Source organism: Oryx dammah, unplaced genomic scaffold (genome assembly GCF_014754425.2).
Source record: "Oryx dammah isolate SB20612 unplaced genomic scaffold, SCBI_Odam_1.1 HiC_scaffold_1, whole genome shotgun sequence".
In the NCBI taxonomy this organism is placed as follows: Eukaryota; Metazoa; Chordata; class Mammalia; order Artiodactyla; family Bovidae; genus Oryx; species Oryx dammah.
In genome coordinates this window covers 98,117,045-98,132,376 of record NW_024070185.1, presented here as the reverse complement: position 1 = coordinate 98,132,376, position 15,332 = coordinate 98,117,045, and the positions used below count along the sequence as shown (strand labels likewise).

At 38.4% G+C, this 15,332-nt stretch overlaps 1 protein-coding gene across 1 annotated transcript in view; it reads left to right on the top strand.

The window, feature by feature from the left end:
- The window catches only part of SVEP1 (sushi, von Willebrand factor type A, EGF and pentraxin domain containing 1), a 200,005-nt gene that overhangs the window by 162,688 nt on the left and 21,985 nt on the right, over positions 1–15,332 (top strand). Inside the window, exons 38-41 of the mRNA XM_040239945.1 lie at positions 1,705–4,496; positions 6,410–6,635; positions 9,310–9,465; positions 14,192–14,255. Of these exons, the coding sequence (XP_040095879.1) occupies positions 1,705–4,496; positions 6,410–6,635; positions 9,310–9,465; positions 14,192–14,255 (3,238 nt within the window). The remainder of the gene's footprint in view (positions 1–1,704; positions 4,497–6,409; positions 6,636–9,309; positions 9,466–14,191; positions 14,256–15,332) is intronic.

Here is a 15,332-nt window from a genome sequence, read left to right as displayed (position 1 = left end):
AGGGGTGTAGAAGGAAATCCAAGGAAGGAGGGGTACACTTATACATGTGACTGACTGACTTTACTGTACAGCTGAAACTAGCACAACATCGTAAAGCAACTTACTCCAATTTTTAAAAAATACTATTGAAAAATAAAGAACCAGGGGCATATGATTGAATAAGAGACTAAATGTATAAGCAGTAAATATTGGAGAGAATTTGATAGAGGTTATACATCCTTTTAATCTATAGCTTTCTACCTTCTGCTAGCATACAGACACTTGAAATACTTTTCAGCAGTATCTTGGCCCTATCCATGAAGTTACAATAAAACAGTTTTAAGAAAATATTCTTTTACTTTATAAAAGTTGTTGCATGATGGATGTATTATTTATTTTTATAGAAATCAAGGTCGAAAAAAAACCTAGAGAAATCTGTTATCATCTCTAATTTTTAGACACAAAGTAGGGCGTCCCATTCACTGTGGGACAGCTTTTGCGATTTTCTTTTAGGGCACCTAAAGGTAATTTTATCAGGACAAAGCATTATATTGTATCCACAAATGTCCTCCTTTCACATTAATATGTGTCGTCTCATTAAATCTATCAAGAAATCAGGAATAAGAATCTATTCCCCCAAATCAAGGGCCATTTTTACTAGATTATATTCTAATTAAATACTTTTTAAAAATTCACACATGCATATAGCACCGTTTCTCCTTTATATTTTAAAACAGTGAAAGCCTTTGTCTAAGACCTTTTTTCACATGTATTAACTTTCCATTGAAATGAGAGTGTCTAATATATGTAAGAAGACTTTCTTCATTTATTCATTTAACAAATATTTCTGGAACTCCTACTAGGTATCAGGTAATCAGGTAAGCAATCGAGATCTAGTATTAATAATTCTGAATAGGTCTGTGATTAGATCCATCATGGTGCTTAACGTGTATGTGGGGTACCCAAGAAATAAATAGGTAAACAAAGTAAATAATTATGTCCAAATACTGGGAGGTTTACTACAGCGCAGAAGCTAGACTTTAAAAGAACCACTGTAATGTTTTTAAAGTTTTCATAACTCATTCATCTTAGTATTGCCTTAAATGATCTATTATTATATTATATACTTATGTATCTGAATGTTGAGCTCATGAATATTATATTTTTTGTTTAAAAGATAAAATACTACTTTTTATCTTCCACCCTTATGTTACGGCAGCAGTTTTTTTAAAGTGCATTAAAAAGGAATGCAAACTCTGACAATAGGTCCATACTCATTAAAAAAAAATTTTTTTTAACAGCACAAACAGATGTATCTTTGTGTTGTGTATGTTTTCTTTTCTGTAAGTAAAACAACAAACTATAGCATTGTAAGATTTTTTTTGAATTTACCAAGCAGTTTATAATTTTTGGTATTGCTCCATCTACTCGTCAATCAATTTAGAGACTTCAGTTTTTCCCTTTTATGGTCTTACCACTGTGGCTAGTATTTCTGCTGTAGGTACTGATTACTTAATTTGACCTTCTATCATCCTTTTCATTTATTTAAATTGAAAAAATAGAGTGGACCTATTGGAAAAATATAAGTCCTCATTTGCTAATGTTTTAATTGATTTATTTTAACACAGGCATTTTAGTTTAGTTCTTTACTATGATTCATTATATTTTGTCAGTTATATTATCTGTCATACAAACTGTGTTTAATTGTCTCTCCCTGTTATCCAGCATACAACTGGCAGGACCTTTGAGAGTGAAGTGAGGTACCAGTGTAACCCAGGCTATAAGTCAGTCGGAAGTCCTGTGTTCGTCTGCCAAGCCAATCGCCACTGGCACAGTGACTCCCCTTTGTCATGCATCCCTCTCAATTGTGGGAAACCTCCCCCGATCCAGAATGGCTACATAAAAGGAGAAAATTTTGAAGTAGGGGCCAAGGTTCACTTTTTCTGTAATGAGGGTTACGAGCTTATCGGTGATCATTCTTGGACATGCCTGAAATCTGGCAAATGGAGTAAGAAGCCAAACCAAAAGTGTGTGCCTGCCAAGTGCCCAGAGCCACCCCTCTTGGAGAACCAGCTCGTACTGAAGGAGTTGACCACGGAGGTGGGAGTGGTGACATTTTCCTGTAAGGAAGGGCACGTCCTCCAGGGTGGCTCTGTCCTGAGATGCTTGCCGTCCCAGCAGTGGAATGGTTCTTTTCCTGTTTGTAAGATGGTTCTGTGCCGTCCTCCTCCCCTCATTCCCTTTGGCGTCCCTGCTCCTTCTTCTGCTCTTCATTTTGGAAGCACTGTCAAGTATTCTTGTGTGGATGGGTTTTTCTTAAAAGGAGATCCTACCACCTCCTGCCAAGCTGATGGTACCTGGAGCTCTCCACTACCAGAATGCGTGCCAGTGGAATGCCCGCAGCCTGAGGAAATCCTCAACGGCATCATCGACGTGCAAGGTCTCGCCTACCTGAGCACAGCTCTGTATACCTGCAAGCCAGGCTTTGAGTTGGTGGGCAATACCACCACTCTTTGTGGAGAAAATGGTCACTGGCTCGGGAAAAAACCAACCTGTAAACCCATTGAGTGCCCAAAGCCCAAGGAGATTTTGAATGGCAAATTCTCTTACACAAAGCTACACTATGGGCAAACCATTACATACTCCTGTGACCGAGGCTTCAGGCTCGAAGGTCCCAAAGCCTTGACTTGTTTAGAGACAGGAGATTGGGATGTGGACGTCCCATCTTGCAATGCTATCCACTGTGATCCCCCACAACCCATTGAAAACGGGTTCGTAGAAGGTGCAGATTACAGCTACGGTGCCATGATCATCTACAGCTGCTTCCCTGGGTTCCAGGTAGCTGGTCACGCCATGCAGACCTGTGAAGAGTCTGGATGGTCAAGCTCCATCCCGACATGTGTACCCATCGACTGTGGTCTCCCTCCTCACATCGATTTTGGAGACTCTACTGTGGTCAGAGATGGTCAGGGATATTTTAACCAAGAAGACGACATGATGGAAGTTCCGCGTGTGACTCCTCACCCCCCTCATCATCTGGGAACAGTGGCTAAAACCTGGGGAAACACGAAGGGGTCTCCTGCTATGCATTCGGCAAAATTTCGGTACAACACCCTGGTTTCGTATAGCTGTAATCCAGGATACGAACTCCTGGGGAACGCTGTGCTGATCTGCCAGGAAGATGGAACTTGGAATGGCAGTGCTCCGTCATGCATTTCAATTGAATGTGACCTGCCCGTTGCTCCTGAAAATGGCTTTCTGCATGTTACAGAGACGACCACGGGCAGTGCCGTCCAGTATAGCTGCAAACCTGGGCACACTCTGGTGGGCTCCGACATCAGACTTTGTCTAAGGAACAGAGAATGGAGCGGTGCTTCCCCACGCTGTGAGGTCATCTCATGCCCCAAACCAAATCCAGTTACGGATGGCTCCATCCAAGGAAGCGACTACTCGTACCTGAGCGTGTTGTACTATGAGTGTAATTCTGGGTATGTGCTGAATGGCACCAGCAGGAGGACATGCCAAGAAGATAAAACGTGGGATGGAGATGAGCCAGTTTGTATTCCTGTGGACTGTGGTTCACCCCCAAGCTCAGCCAACGGCCAGGTAAAGGGAGAGGAATATACATTCCAGAAAGAGGTTCAGTACACTTGCAACACAGGCTTCTTGCTGGAGGGGGCCAGCAGCCGTGTGTGTCTTGCTGATGGAAGTTGGAGTGGAAACACTCCCACCTGTGTGCCCGTCCGGTGTGCTCCCCCATCACAGGTGGCAAATGGGGTGATGGATGGCCTGGACTATGGCTTCGGGAAGGAAGTGGTGTTCCACTGTCAGGATGGGTATGCATTACACGGGGCCCCCAAACTCACCTGTCAGTCGGATGGTAACTGGGATGCCCAGGTTCCTGTCTGTAAACCAGTCAACTGCAGCCCTCCTGAAGATCTTGACCGTGGCTTTCCTAATGGCTTTTCCTTTTATCGTGGGGGGCAGATAGAGTACCAGTGCTTTCCCGGTTATAAGCTCCATGGAAGTCCTTCAAGAAAGTGTCTCTCTAATAGCTCCTGGAGCGGCAGCCCCCCTTCCTGCTTGCCTTGCAAGTGCTCCCCACCAGCCATTCAGAGTGGAGCTGTTAATGGGACGGATGTTGGTTGTGGAAAGGCAGCTCAGATTCGGTGCTTCAAAGGCTTCCAACTCCTGGGACTCTCCGAGATCACCTGTGAAGCTGATGGCCAGTGGAGCTCTGACTTCCCACGCTGTGAACACCCTTCTTGTGGTTCTCCTCCAACGATACCAAATGCGTTCATCATTGAGAGGGGTTCATTGGAGGAAAATGTGACAACTTACACCTGCAAGCCTGGGTATGTCATCCAAGGCAGTTCAGATCTGATTTGTACAGAGAAAGGGACGTGGAGCCAGCCTTACCCAGTCTGTGAGCCTCTATCCTGTGGACCTCCACCATCTGTCTCCAATGCAGTGGCAACTGGAGAAGCATACACCTATGAAAGTCAAGTGAAGCTCAGGTAAGACCATGCATAGCTCTAGAGTCTCCAAGGGGCGCAGACTGGAGGGTTGTAAAATGAAAAGTGATAAATCAGAAATTAAGCTAGTTGGGAAGAAAACAACTTCTCTGGGCTGTTCTCCGAAAACTGAAGCTTTTAACACTTGGCCTTATTCTGCCCATAATTATCCATAGATTGGCTTGTAAAAGTAAATTTCCGCATTTTCAGATTATAGTTTCTAAAACAGTTATCATAATTAACATATTCTGTTGAGCTTCTTGGACCAGCAAGATCCTCTAACTAGCTTTAATACCTATTAACTCATAGGCTCTTTTTTGAATGATACACTGATACATTTCTTTGGTATCACCTAAAAATTATATTCATATATGTAAATGTTGGGGAAATAGGGCAAAAACTGAAGAATTCAGGTCAAAAGTCACATACTTTCAACGGGCAACATAAATAAGGAGATAGTCTTAAGAGGATGTCTAACCTATGCTGTCTGAGCAAACTAAGCATTTAATGCACAAATGGTGATTTTTGCTGAAAAATTCTCTATTTAAAATGTAGTATTAAAAAAAGATGAGAAAATATGGAATGAATGTATAATTTAGATTTTTATTGGAATAAATGCCTGTAATGTGTAAATATAGCTCAGCCCTCTAAATCAATTTAGATTTTGTTGGTATCTCTGAAGGAATTAGGGATTATTCTTCACATATTGGCTTCTTAAGTTCTATGAATAATAACTCTTCTTAAGCCTGTCTGTTGTAGACATTTTAGCCCTTCATTTTCTCTTACTTTCTTACTGAAACATACCCAAGGGAATATTGTCAGTGAAATGAAAGCTAAGGAATAGTGGGTTATGCACCAAGAAGAAAAACAAAAATTATTCCTTACTTTTGAAGTGCACTTGCAGTTTTCTATTTGGACGTTTGTGTGTCAGATAGCTTGAGAAATCACAATACCGCCTGAAATCACAGTACTTCCTAAGACTGTCCTGGTTGTTACTCCTTGTGAGTGGACTATCTTCAGATCTTCACTTGTTAGTAAACTGATCATTCCAAGTTTGCAAACCTGTGACTATTACCTAGCCTGGCAGTTAGTGAAATTTTGAAAATATACCCACCCAATAAATATTAATTAAATGGTTTCAGTATAGTGGTAAAAGCAGGGCCTCTAGAGCCAGATTCCCTAGGTAGGAATCTCAGCTCTGCTGCTTCCTGGAGAAGTTATTTAATCTCCCTGGTATCAGTTTCTTCACCTATAAAATGGGAATAAAAATAATCACACCTATTCATAGAGTTGACATGAAAATGATTTAATATCTGTAGAGCAATTAGAACAGTGAGTGGAATTTAATAAATATTCTGTAAACATTTGTTGAATGAAAAAAATGCAAAATTTTCAGAATCCCTGAGAGTTTAGAGTCAGATTGACTTGAGTTTGAACACCAATACTACTGTTACATGATCGCTACTAAATAAGATTAAAAGACACACACTACGTAGAGGACTTAGAACAGTGCTCGGAACAAAATAGATTCCCGGTAGATACTAATTGTGCTATATTCTTACTAGTATCTGAGTTTATTTTGAGCCTTGTCAAGAATTTCTTGAACTGTTAGGTATTTTCAGAGTAAAAGTGAATTCAATAATGGTATTATCTAGAGCAAAGGTAAATCACATCAACAAAATTTAAGGCAAGTTTAGACGTGGCTCCTCTTTTATGTGAATAACTGAGGATTGATCTGATTATCATCGTTATCCTGGTGTTTTTGCATGGCAACACCATCTCCCTGACATTTGAGTCCATTTTAATATATCATATAAAATGTGTGCTGAGCTTTGTAGCAGCTTCTAGAATCCAAGAACAAGTCACCAACTACATTGCACTCCATTTAAGGCACTCGCTTTTCTTTTCCATTGCAGGTGTCTAGAAGGTTATATGATGGATACAGATACAGACACATTCACCTGTCAGAAAGATGGTCGTTGGTTCCCTGAGCTAATTTCTTGCAGTCCTAAAAAATGTCCTCTGCCAACAAATGTAACACATATACTTGTTCATGGAGATGATTTCAGTGTGAATAAGCAAGTGTCTGTGTCTTGTGTAGAAGGGTATACCTATGAGGGAGTTAATATATCAACATGTCAGGTAAGACTTTCTTAATTAGAACATGTAGGGTGTAACTTGTCTATATATATATTATACTATATGTGAGTGTGTGTGTATGTGGCTATATATGTGTGTGTGTCTTATGCTGTGTGTGTGCACATATGGATATGTGTCAGTGTATAAGTAAGTGTGTGTATAAGTATGTGGATATAGATATATCCACACAGGCAGTATCTTGCTATCCTGAAGAGAAAATGCCTCAAGTTTCCCCTGTCAAAGAATTTGAGGAGTTTTTTCATAGAAATATAAAAACATACATTTCTTTCCAATATTCTCATTTTTAAAAATAAGGAAGTGCCAAGGGTATGTGAAAAGTACCAAAGATAGATAAAATGTTCAGATATCTATAATAAAAGATTCATGACAGATTAACCATGTGAATGCTTTACACATAGACAGTCTGTGCGTAGAAATGAGCCCTGATCGTTACCACATATGTTTCTGGTTTTAGGAGAAGAGCAGAAGCAGAAGAAACAAACTGGAGTCAAATTCTGCCTCTGCTTATGTCACTTTATAGTTACATAGAATTGCTTAGCTTCTATCCACATGGCATTCCTAATCCAATCTAATTAGGGATTATCAGATGACTGCAGCCATGAAATCAAAAGACACTTGCTCCGTGGAAGAAAAGCTATGACAAACCTAGGCAGCATATTCAAAAGCAGAGACATTTTGCTGACAAAGGTCTGTATAGTCAGAGCTACCGTTTTTCCAGTGGTCATGTATGGATGTGAGTTGGACCATAAAGAAGGTTGAGCACCAAAGAATTGATGCTTTTGAATTGTGGTGCTGGAGAAGACTCTTGAGAGTTCCTTGGACTGCCACGAGATCAAACCAGTCAATCCTTAAGGAAATCAACCCTGAATATTCATTGGAAGGACTCATGCTGAAGCCGAAGCTCCAGTTCTTTGGCTACCTGATGCGAAGAGCTGACTCATTGGAAAAAAACCCTGATGCTAAGAAAGATTGAGTACAGTAGGAAAAGGCAACGACAGAAGGTGAGATGATTGGATGGCATCACTGACTCAATGGACATGAGTTTGAGCAAACTCCAGGAGATAATGAAGGACAGGGACATGTGGTGTGCTGTAGTCCATGGGGTTAAAGAGTCAGACATGACTTAGTGACTAAACAACAACATATTAGCATGACATTAGTGTGAAAATTTTTAGAAGGAGAAATGAATGAAATGGAAGAAATTGTCAAAAGCAGATCCTAATAAAGGAATCATGACAATTTTTCCCACTAGGGGCAAAGTTAATATATGCTAAAATAAACTCCAACTACATCAAAAGAAAATAATACTGTGTAGCTTTTAAAAGTTAATACCTAGAATAATCTGTGCAAGACATATATTTATTGAAGCATTATTTACAGCATTGAAAAGTTAGATATAATGTATATTTCCAACATTAGGGGAGTGGTTATGTGACAGGTGTATATTAATATATATAAAATTACTTTGGGCTCATCTATAGAATAAAGGTTTAGTCTCAGGTCCTGTTTCAAATGCTATTCAACTGATATGCTCTTTCCTCAAAGAAAACAATATAACATTAGCAAGAAAATGATTGTCTTCAAGGGAAACATCTGTGTGCACCTCTTTATACACTCCATAAGGAAACTGGAAAATGTTAATACTAATTGTGGTGGTGGGGAATAAATAAATGTGTGTGTGTTTGGTGTTCAGTTGCTTAGTCATGTCCAACTCTACAACTCCATGGACTGCAGCACACCAGGCTTCCCTGTCCTTTACTATCTCCCAGAGTTTGCTCAAACTCATGTCCATCGAGCCAATGATGCCATCCAACCATCTCATCCTCTGTCACCCCCTTCTTCTCCTGCCCTCAGTTTTTCCCAGCATCAGGATCTTTTCCAATGAGGTGGCTTTTTGCATCAGGTGGCCGAAGTAGTGGAGCTTCAGCATCAATCCTTCCAATGAATATTCAGGGTTGATATCCTTTAGGATTGACTGGTTTGATCTCCTTCCAGTCCAAGGGACTCTCCAACACCACAGTTTGAAAACATCAGTTCTTCGGTGCTCAGCCTTCTTTACGGTCCAGCTCTCACATCCGTACATGACTACTGGCAAAACCATAGCTTTGACTCCACAGACCTTTGTTGGCAAAATAATGTCTCTGTGTGTGGTGTTTTTTTTTTTTTTTTAACTTTGTGAGTTGCTCACAATATGTCGTAGAATGTTTTCAAGTACTCGTGTTGACATGGAGAAAAGGAAGCCATCTTTTTATACTTTGGGTGGTATGCCTAAACGTGTCTATTTCTTATCAGCTTTAGATTAAAATGTCGAATTATATAAAATATAAGGGTGTATTAAGTCATGGAATATTTGTATCTACCATACATTTCTCATCATAATGAAGACGTACTTCTTGGTGTTCTTGATTTTTTTTTAAAGGATTTTATTAGGAAGAAAATGCTTGTTTTATGAGTTTTAGAAATGTCTAAAATTGCTTACTGATGCTCATCTGATAATTAACATGTGTTTCTTAATGTCAGAGATAATAAGTAGCAGTAGCAAGTTCTAGGTCCTTTGACTATCATTTGTGGATTATCCTGTTATATGAGCAGTATTTGCAGACATCTTCATTCATGCACACTCATCCCTACGTGTAACTTATAATTTGATATTTAGCTTGATGGCACCTGGGAGCCCCCATTTTCTGATGAATCCTGCAGTCCAATTTCTTGTGGGAAACCTGAAAGTCCAGAACATGGATTTGTGTTTGGCAGTGAATACAACTTTGAAAGCATGATTACTTATCACTGTGAAACTGGCTATGAATTAGAGGTAAGCAAACAAATTGTTTAACTAGAATTAATTTGTTTTTCCAATATACTTAGGAATATTTTTAGTATTTACACCATTTTATCTCACTGATTTGGGTCCTGAAAGACTTTTTTACACTTTTTTATATGTTGTTGCCTTATAGCTTAACCTTTTCTTGGAAGTATTTAAAGTGACTTATAATTTTAAAAAGCAGAGTAAGTTTCAAATTAAAAAATCAAAGCCATGAAAAAAATGGAGTTTACACACCCGCCCCAAGACTGACATTGTTACTTTAGTTGGCCACTTAAACCTATGTTTTGGCCTCCTTTTAACCATATTTTGCATAATCTGTCACCATGGGGCAGTGTCCACAGGGATTTAAGTATGCACAGCTAGAATTTCCTCAAGCCATGGGCTCAAATACCTTGGAGGGTTTTTTATTGAGATGCCAGGTTCCCTCAAGGTAGGTATAGCCTAATGCTAAGAGCTGTTTTAACCAAATGATGAGTCTCAAGATCACACCTGCCTGGTTTGTAATATTAAAATCCTATTAGCAGCACCAATTTACTCTGGTGGGAATGCTGCCATCAAAACATGATCACATCATCAGAGGCCTTTTTTATATTGTGTAATGTTGCCCTTTGATTTTTCAGGAAGCTTTATTCCCTGGTTTTGTTGTTATGATGGTATTAAATGCAGGTTTTGAGAAATGTTCATTGCCAACGATTTGTTAAATGTGTATGGTGTGTTCCATTATTTTCCTGCTGACCATAGAATCAGAGAATTTTCATAAGCAGGGTCCATGAAAGATGAAACTAGGCTTATGTGGATCTTGTTTTATTTCCTCAAAAGATTCTCTTTTAGGGGAGGAAAGGGTGATAATGTTATGGTTGATAGCAGTTGGAGAGCTTTTCTGTTTTTGAAACTCAGTTGTTCTTCATGTGAGAGTACTACCCTTGCATTTTGTTAAAAAGAAAAGTGGTGTAAAATCAAAAGCAAACTGATGGGTCATTAACTTTGAGGAAGTGGATAATTTACCTTAAAATGTTTGGAAATATCCCAGTGGTAACCACAAAATTGAAAGCGATGTTATAGCAATTGTTATTATTCCAAGCTACATGTTTGGAGCACCTGAGAGACTGTCTCTAAATATTTATGTCCAGTTATTTACATAAAAAATCAAATCCAGGTCTGGAACATGGTATGTAAAAGATTAGCCTAGAAAATCTTTATCATATGAGATAGGAGGGAATCTATCAAAGGCAGTATATTTAAAAAGAAGAAAACTCAGGAGACGACTTCCCTGGAGGCTCAGAGGTAAAGAATCCACCTGCCAATGCAGGAGACACGGGTTCAATCCCAGGGACAGGATGATCCCACGTGCCAGGATAGCAACTAAGCCTGTGTGCCACACCTGTTGAGCCTTTGCTCTAGAGACCAGGAGCTGCATCTGGTGAAACTCTCTCACTCCAGAGCCCATGCTCTGCAACAAGAGAAGCCACTGCAATGAGAAGCCTGTGTACCGCAACTAGAGAGTAACCCCCGCTCACCGCAACTAGAGGAAAGTCCGTGCAGCAACAAAGACCCAGCAAAGCCAGAAATACTAAAGTTGTAAAAAAGACCTCAGGAGCCAATTGGAGAAGGCTCCCGAGATGGCCAAGGTGAAACCTTTTTAGCCTCAGTAAGGGTAATAACTTTAATGGCCACATCAAATACGTCATGAATGACAGACTCATAATGATACTAAAAGATTATTTGGTAACTTTTAGAGGATTCCCGTGGGCAAATTCATTATTTTGAAAGTACAACAAGAGGAGGAAAAGTATCTTTTCAAGGCTAACTGGATGACTCTTTGAGACCCCATGAACTATACAGTCCCTGGAATTCTCCAGGCCAGAATACTGGAGTGGGTAGCCTTTCCCTTCTCCAAGGGATCTTCCCAACCCACGGATCGAACCCGGGTCTCCTGCATTACAGGCAGATTCTTTACCAGCTGAGCCACAAGAGGACCCCAACTGAAAGACTAGATAACCAAATAGTAGATGAACTCCAGTCAATAATGATAGAATTCAAATCTCAGAATTTGCAACTCTTAGGAATTAATGGATTTAGTTTTCATCAGCATGGCTACTGATGTCAAATAATAATAATAATGGAGCCAGACATTATGCCTCTCAATGGAAAAACATACCATTAGGGGAAAAGTCTTACCATAAAAAGAACTTTTGAATTTTTGCCTTTCTTAACAAGTTCCCCCAGTTCCAAAGGTCAGTGGCTGGGAAAGAATAGGGACTTAGTCCCAGCAGTCCTCTGTTGCAGGCTCTCTGCTTTTGCTAGATGTAAAGATGCTGGGGAACCTCTCTGAGCCTCTGTTTCATCCTGTCTGCAGTATGTGATAACCACCTTTGCAAAGTTACTGCAAGAATCAGCAATAAAAGAAAGTGGCAAGCACTACACTTTATACAATGTCTGAGCTCAATAGAGGGTAGTAATTGTCATTACTCCCAGTATTCATATGATTACCAAAGTCAGACAAAGCAATTAAGACAACTAATGTAAATCATGGTCAGTCTTTCTGCTCTGTAAATGTTATCATTTTTATATAAGGATTACCAACCTTTTTGAGACATCTAAATCCCCCAGATGTCACTACACATGCAATCATCTTGAAACAGAAATCCCTACAGGCAACTGAGGAATAAATCAAAGAACACAAAAATGGGATAATCATGTTCTAAAATTTTACTTGTTCTAAAATTTTTCATGTTCTAAAATTTCCTGCTATTAATGAGCAGTAAAGTGGTTTCTATGATGCTAAAAATTAATATAGCTATCTAAGTTAATTGTTGATTAAGCAGATATATTATGTCAAAAATAGTAACTTGATGCTAATCTGGATCTAAAACTCCAGCTTAATTATCAAAAACAAGATATGTAAAGGAATAGAGAGAGAAAAAGAGAGAAGGGAAAGTAAATAATAAATCATAAAATAATAAACAGCAAAATTTGCAACTTACTAAGAAGGGAGCCAAAGATAGTGTTTGATTTTCTTTTTATAGCAATAGCTACAGAAAATAGAATTTTATGGAACAAAAATCGACATGATTGAAACAGAATATTTATTATGCAAAATATTAACGAAGGAAAAAAATTAGTGAGAAAAATACTGTTGGCTTAAATTAACTTCTTGAGTGTAGTCCACTCTGGAATACCCAAACAGGGAGCTGACTTCAATAGTTTGTCATATACTTCCTCAAAATTAATAAATAGTTCACAAACTAGAATGTATATTTTCCTTTGCATATGTAAGTATATAAGCACAGGAAAAGTACAACAGATATTAACAGGGTTTATCTCTGGACGAAGAATTCTAGAAAACTTTTTACTTCTCTTTCATATTTTCTAAGCCTGCTATAATCAACACGTATTACTTTTTCAGTAAGAAGAAAATAATATATATATTTTAAAACATTTATTTTTTTGGTTCAGTTATTTTTTGGAAGGAAAAGTGAGTATCCTTCCATAGATGTCTGTGGAGTTTTTGTAGGTGAAGCTTTGTCAGTAAACTCAAAGAAAATACCTTTGAGTAGTAGAAGATTAAGGATGAAAGACAACAGTTGAGCAGATAAAAATCAAAGTAGAGGTGATAGCTCCTTTTCAGACATATTGCTAATTTAGAACCAGCTCCGAGAATGTGTATCCAAAGATCTCTGAGGATTGAAAAACCATCACATGGAATCCATGTGCTGCGGTTCATATACTTAAAGCCAAGCCCTTTAACACACTACTTAGAACCCGTAAGGTTACAGAATTTTATTTATCTTATTAATTGTTCCATAGCAAATTAGGAATTTAAAACATAGGAAAAGGTTATCATTAGAAACAGTTGTGATTACAAGAAAAGATAAACCACAAAAAAAGAGGACACATGAAAATTGTATCCAGAAATAAAAACCCAGTAATCTTAGCCTAGCTCAGCATATAGTAACTCTGAGGGGTAAATAGCTGATATCCACCCCCTTCCCCCTCCCCTACCTCCATCCCACGCCAAAGGGCTGTGAGATATAGGAAAATATATCAAAAGTCCATCGAGGATAACAACTATAAATGATGTTTCAAATAAGTTTATATTTTTACCCTTATTTCAGAAGGCAGGGATATAAATTTTTAGAAAGATTTTTGCTCAAAATATTTAAAATTTTACTTGCTTGGGCCCTTAATAGGGTAAGTTTAGAGATAATGGATAAATTACATTGTCAAAAAATTCAATCCTGATCTCAATAAGATATCTTGACCTAGTTCATGTCCAAGGGTATATATAAACAAATTCACTTCTTTGCTGTACCTCTCAGATACTGAAAAATAAACTCAATTCAAAATATTTTTTAAAATCCTCAGCAAATAGACCTCTCAGACATTTCAGACACATTCTACATCGGTCTTCGCTGCTGGTTATAATTAGTTGTCATTTAAGCAGAAAGCGAAACAGTGTCTGTACCTGAATTACACTGGTCAGCCAGAATATGAATTTTGAAGTAATTTGGAAAACATTTTTGAAAGTCTAAATCCACTTCTTAAACTATATTTATTTAATGGACTCATTTAGCATCCCAGTGCCAAGGATTTCCGGTTCCCAGCGGAGTTGACTTTGCACTCTCGTATTTTTTCATTATCGTCTTTTATCGTCATTTATCATCATTTATCGTCATTTACTGTCTTATCAGTGACAGTTTTTATTGATCCACAGGGGAACAGAGAACGGGTGTGTCAGGAGAATGGACAGTGGACTGGAGGGGTGGCGACATGCAAAAGTAAGTCAAATGACTCCTGGTCCCCAAATGATACTAAGGACACAGAATAATAATGTGGCCACATTTTCTTTGCAAGTTGTTTCCGTAATTAAAAACAAATTTTGATTCCATGAACTGTATGAGAACCTTTTATGGGCTTTTGCTCACAGGCACCAAAACAATATAACAGTGAAAAACTGTGGTAGAGATTAATGATTAGATTGGAACAGAACACAAAATTGCTGACTCTGGAATGGCAAACATTTTGTTTTGAAACTAATTATTGAGTTTACTTGCCTTCTTTCTGTGGGTTTCCCCCGAAATAATGATAATTTAGAAGACTTAGAGCTGTTTCCTTGGTAACGGTAGTAGGTACAACTGACATCTTCTTAACGTTAACACATCTGTCCAACAAATGAATATTCACATTTTTGCTGGAATTTTGCATTAATTCATTATATGAGGACAGCCAAGTTTATTTAGCAAGATGTGGGTGAATTCAAGTGACTCAGTTCCTAGGATATGGCTCATATGATTCCTCTGCCAAAAACCAATGTATTTAAATACAATAGTTACAAACCAGTCAAATGGCAAGTTTAAAAGTTTTTTTCTCTTAATAATTCTGGAGGAGTTACCAAATTTTCAAACCAGAAGAGACTTTTTGGATAATCTAGTCTACCCGCTTCTGTTAACCAATGAGAAAGAATGAACTGGGAGAAGAGACGTGACCTGTCCAGTGTCAGAAATGAAGTTAGTGGCAAGCCTACACTAGGACTTGGGGTACCTGAGTTTTGTTCACTTTGTTTTGAATGTAGATTAATGAGCTGATTTTGTATGCAATAGGAATCTTAAGTCTTTTAAACAATATTATATGGCTAATGTTCAATGGAGAGTATGACTTTGTCGCTCTGTGTGTATGTGTATAGAAAGACATACATAAACATTGAGTAACATCTCAATGTTCACATCAGTGAGCATTCCAGACAATACCATTTTTTTGTTTCAGTTGTTCATGATCAAACAGTGCATGATCAAAAGTGAATGTATGTACAGAGGAGGGATGAGGGGAACGAAAAGGAAATGTGTCTGAAATAGGAA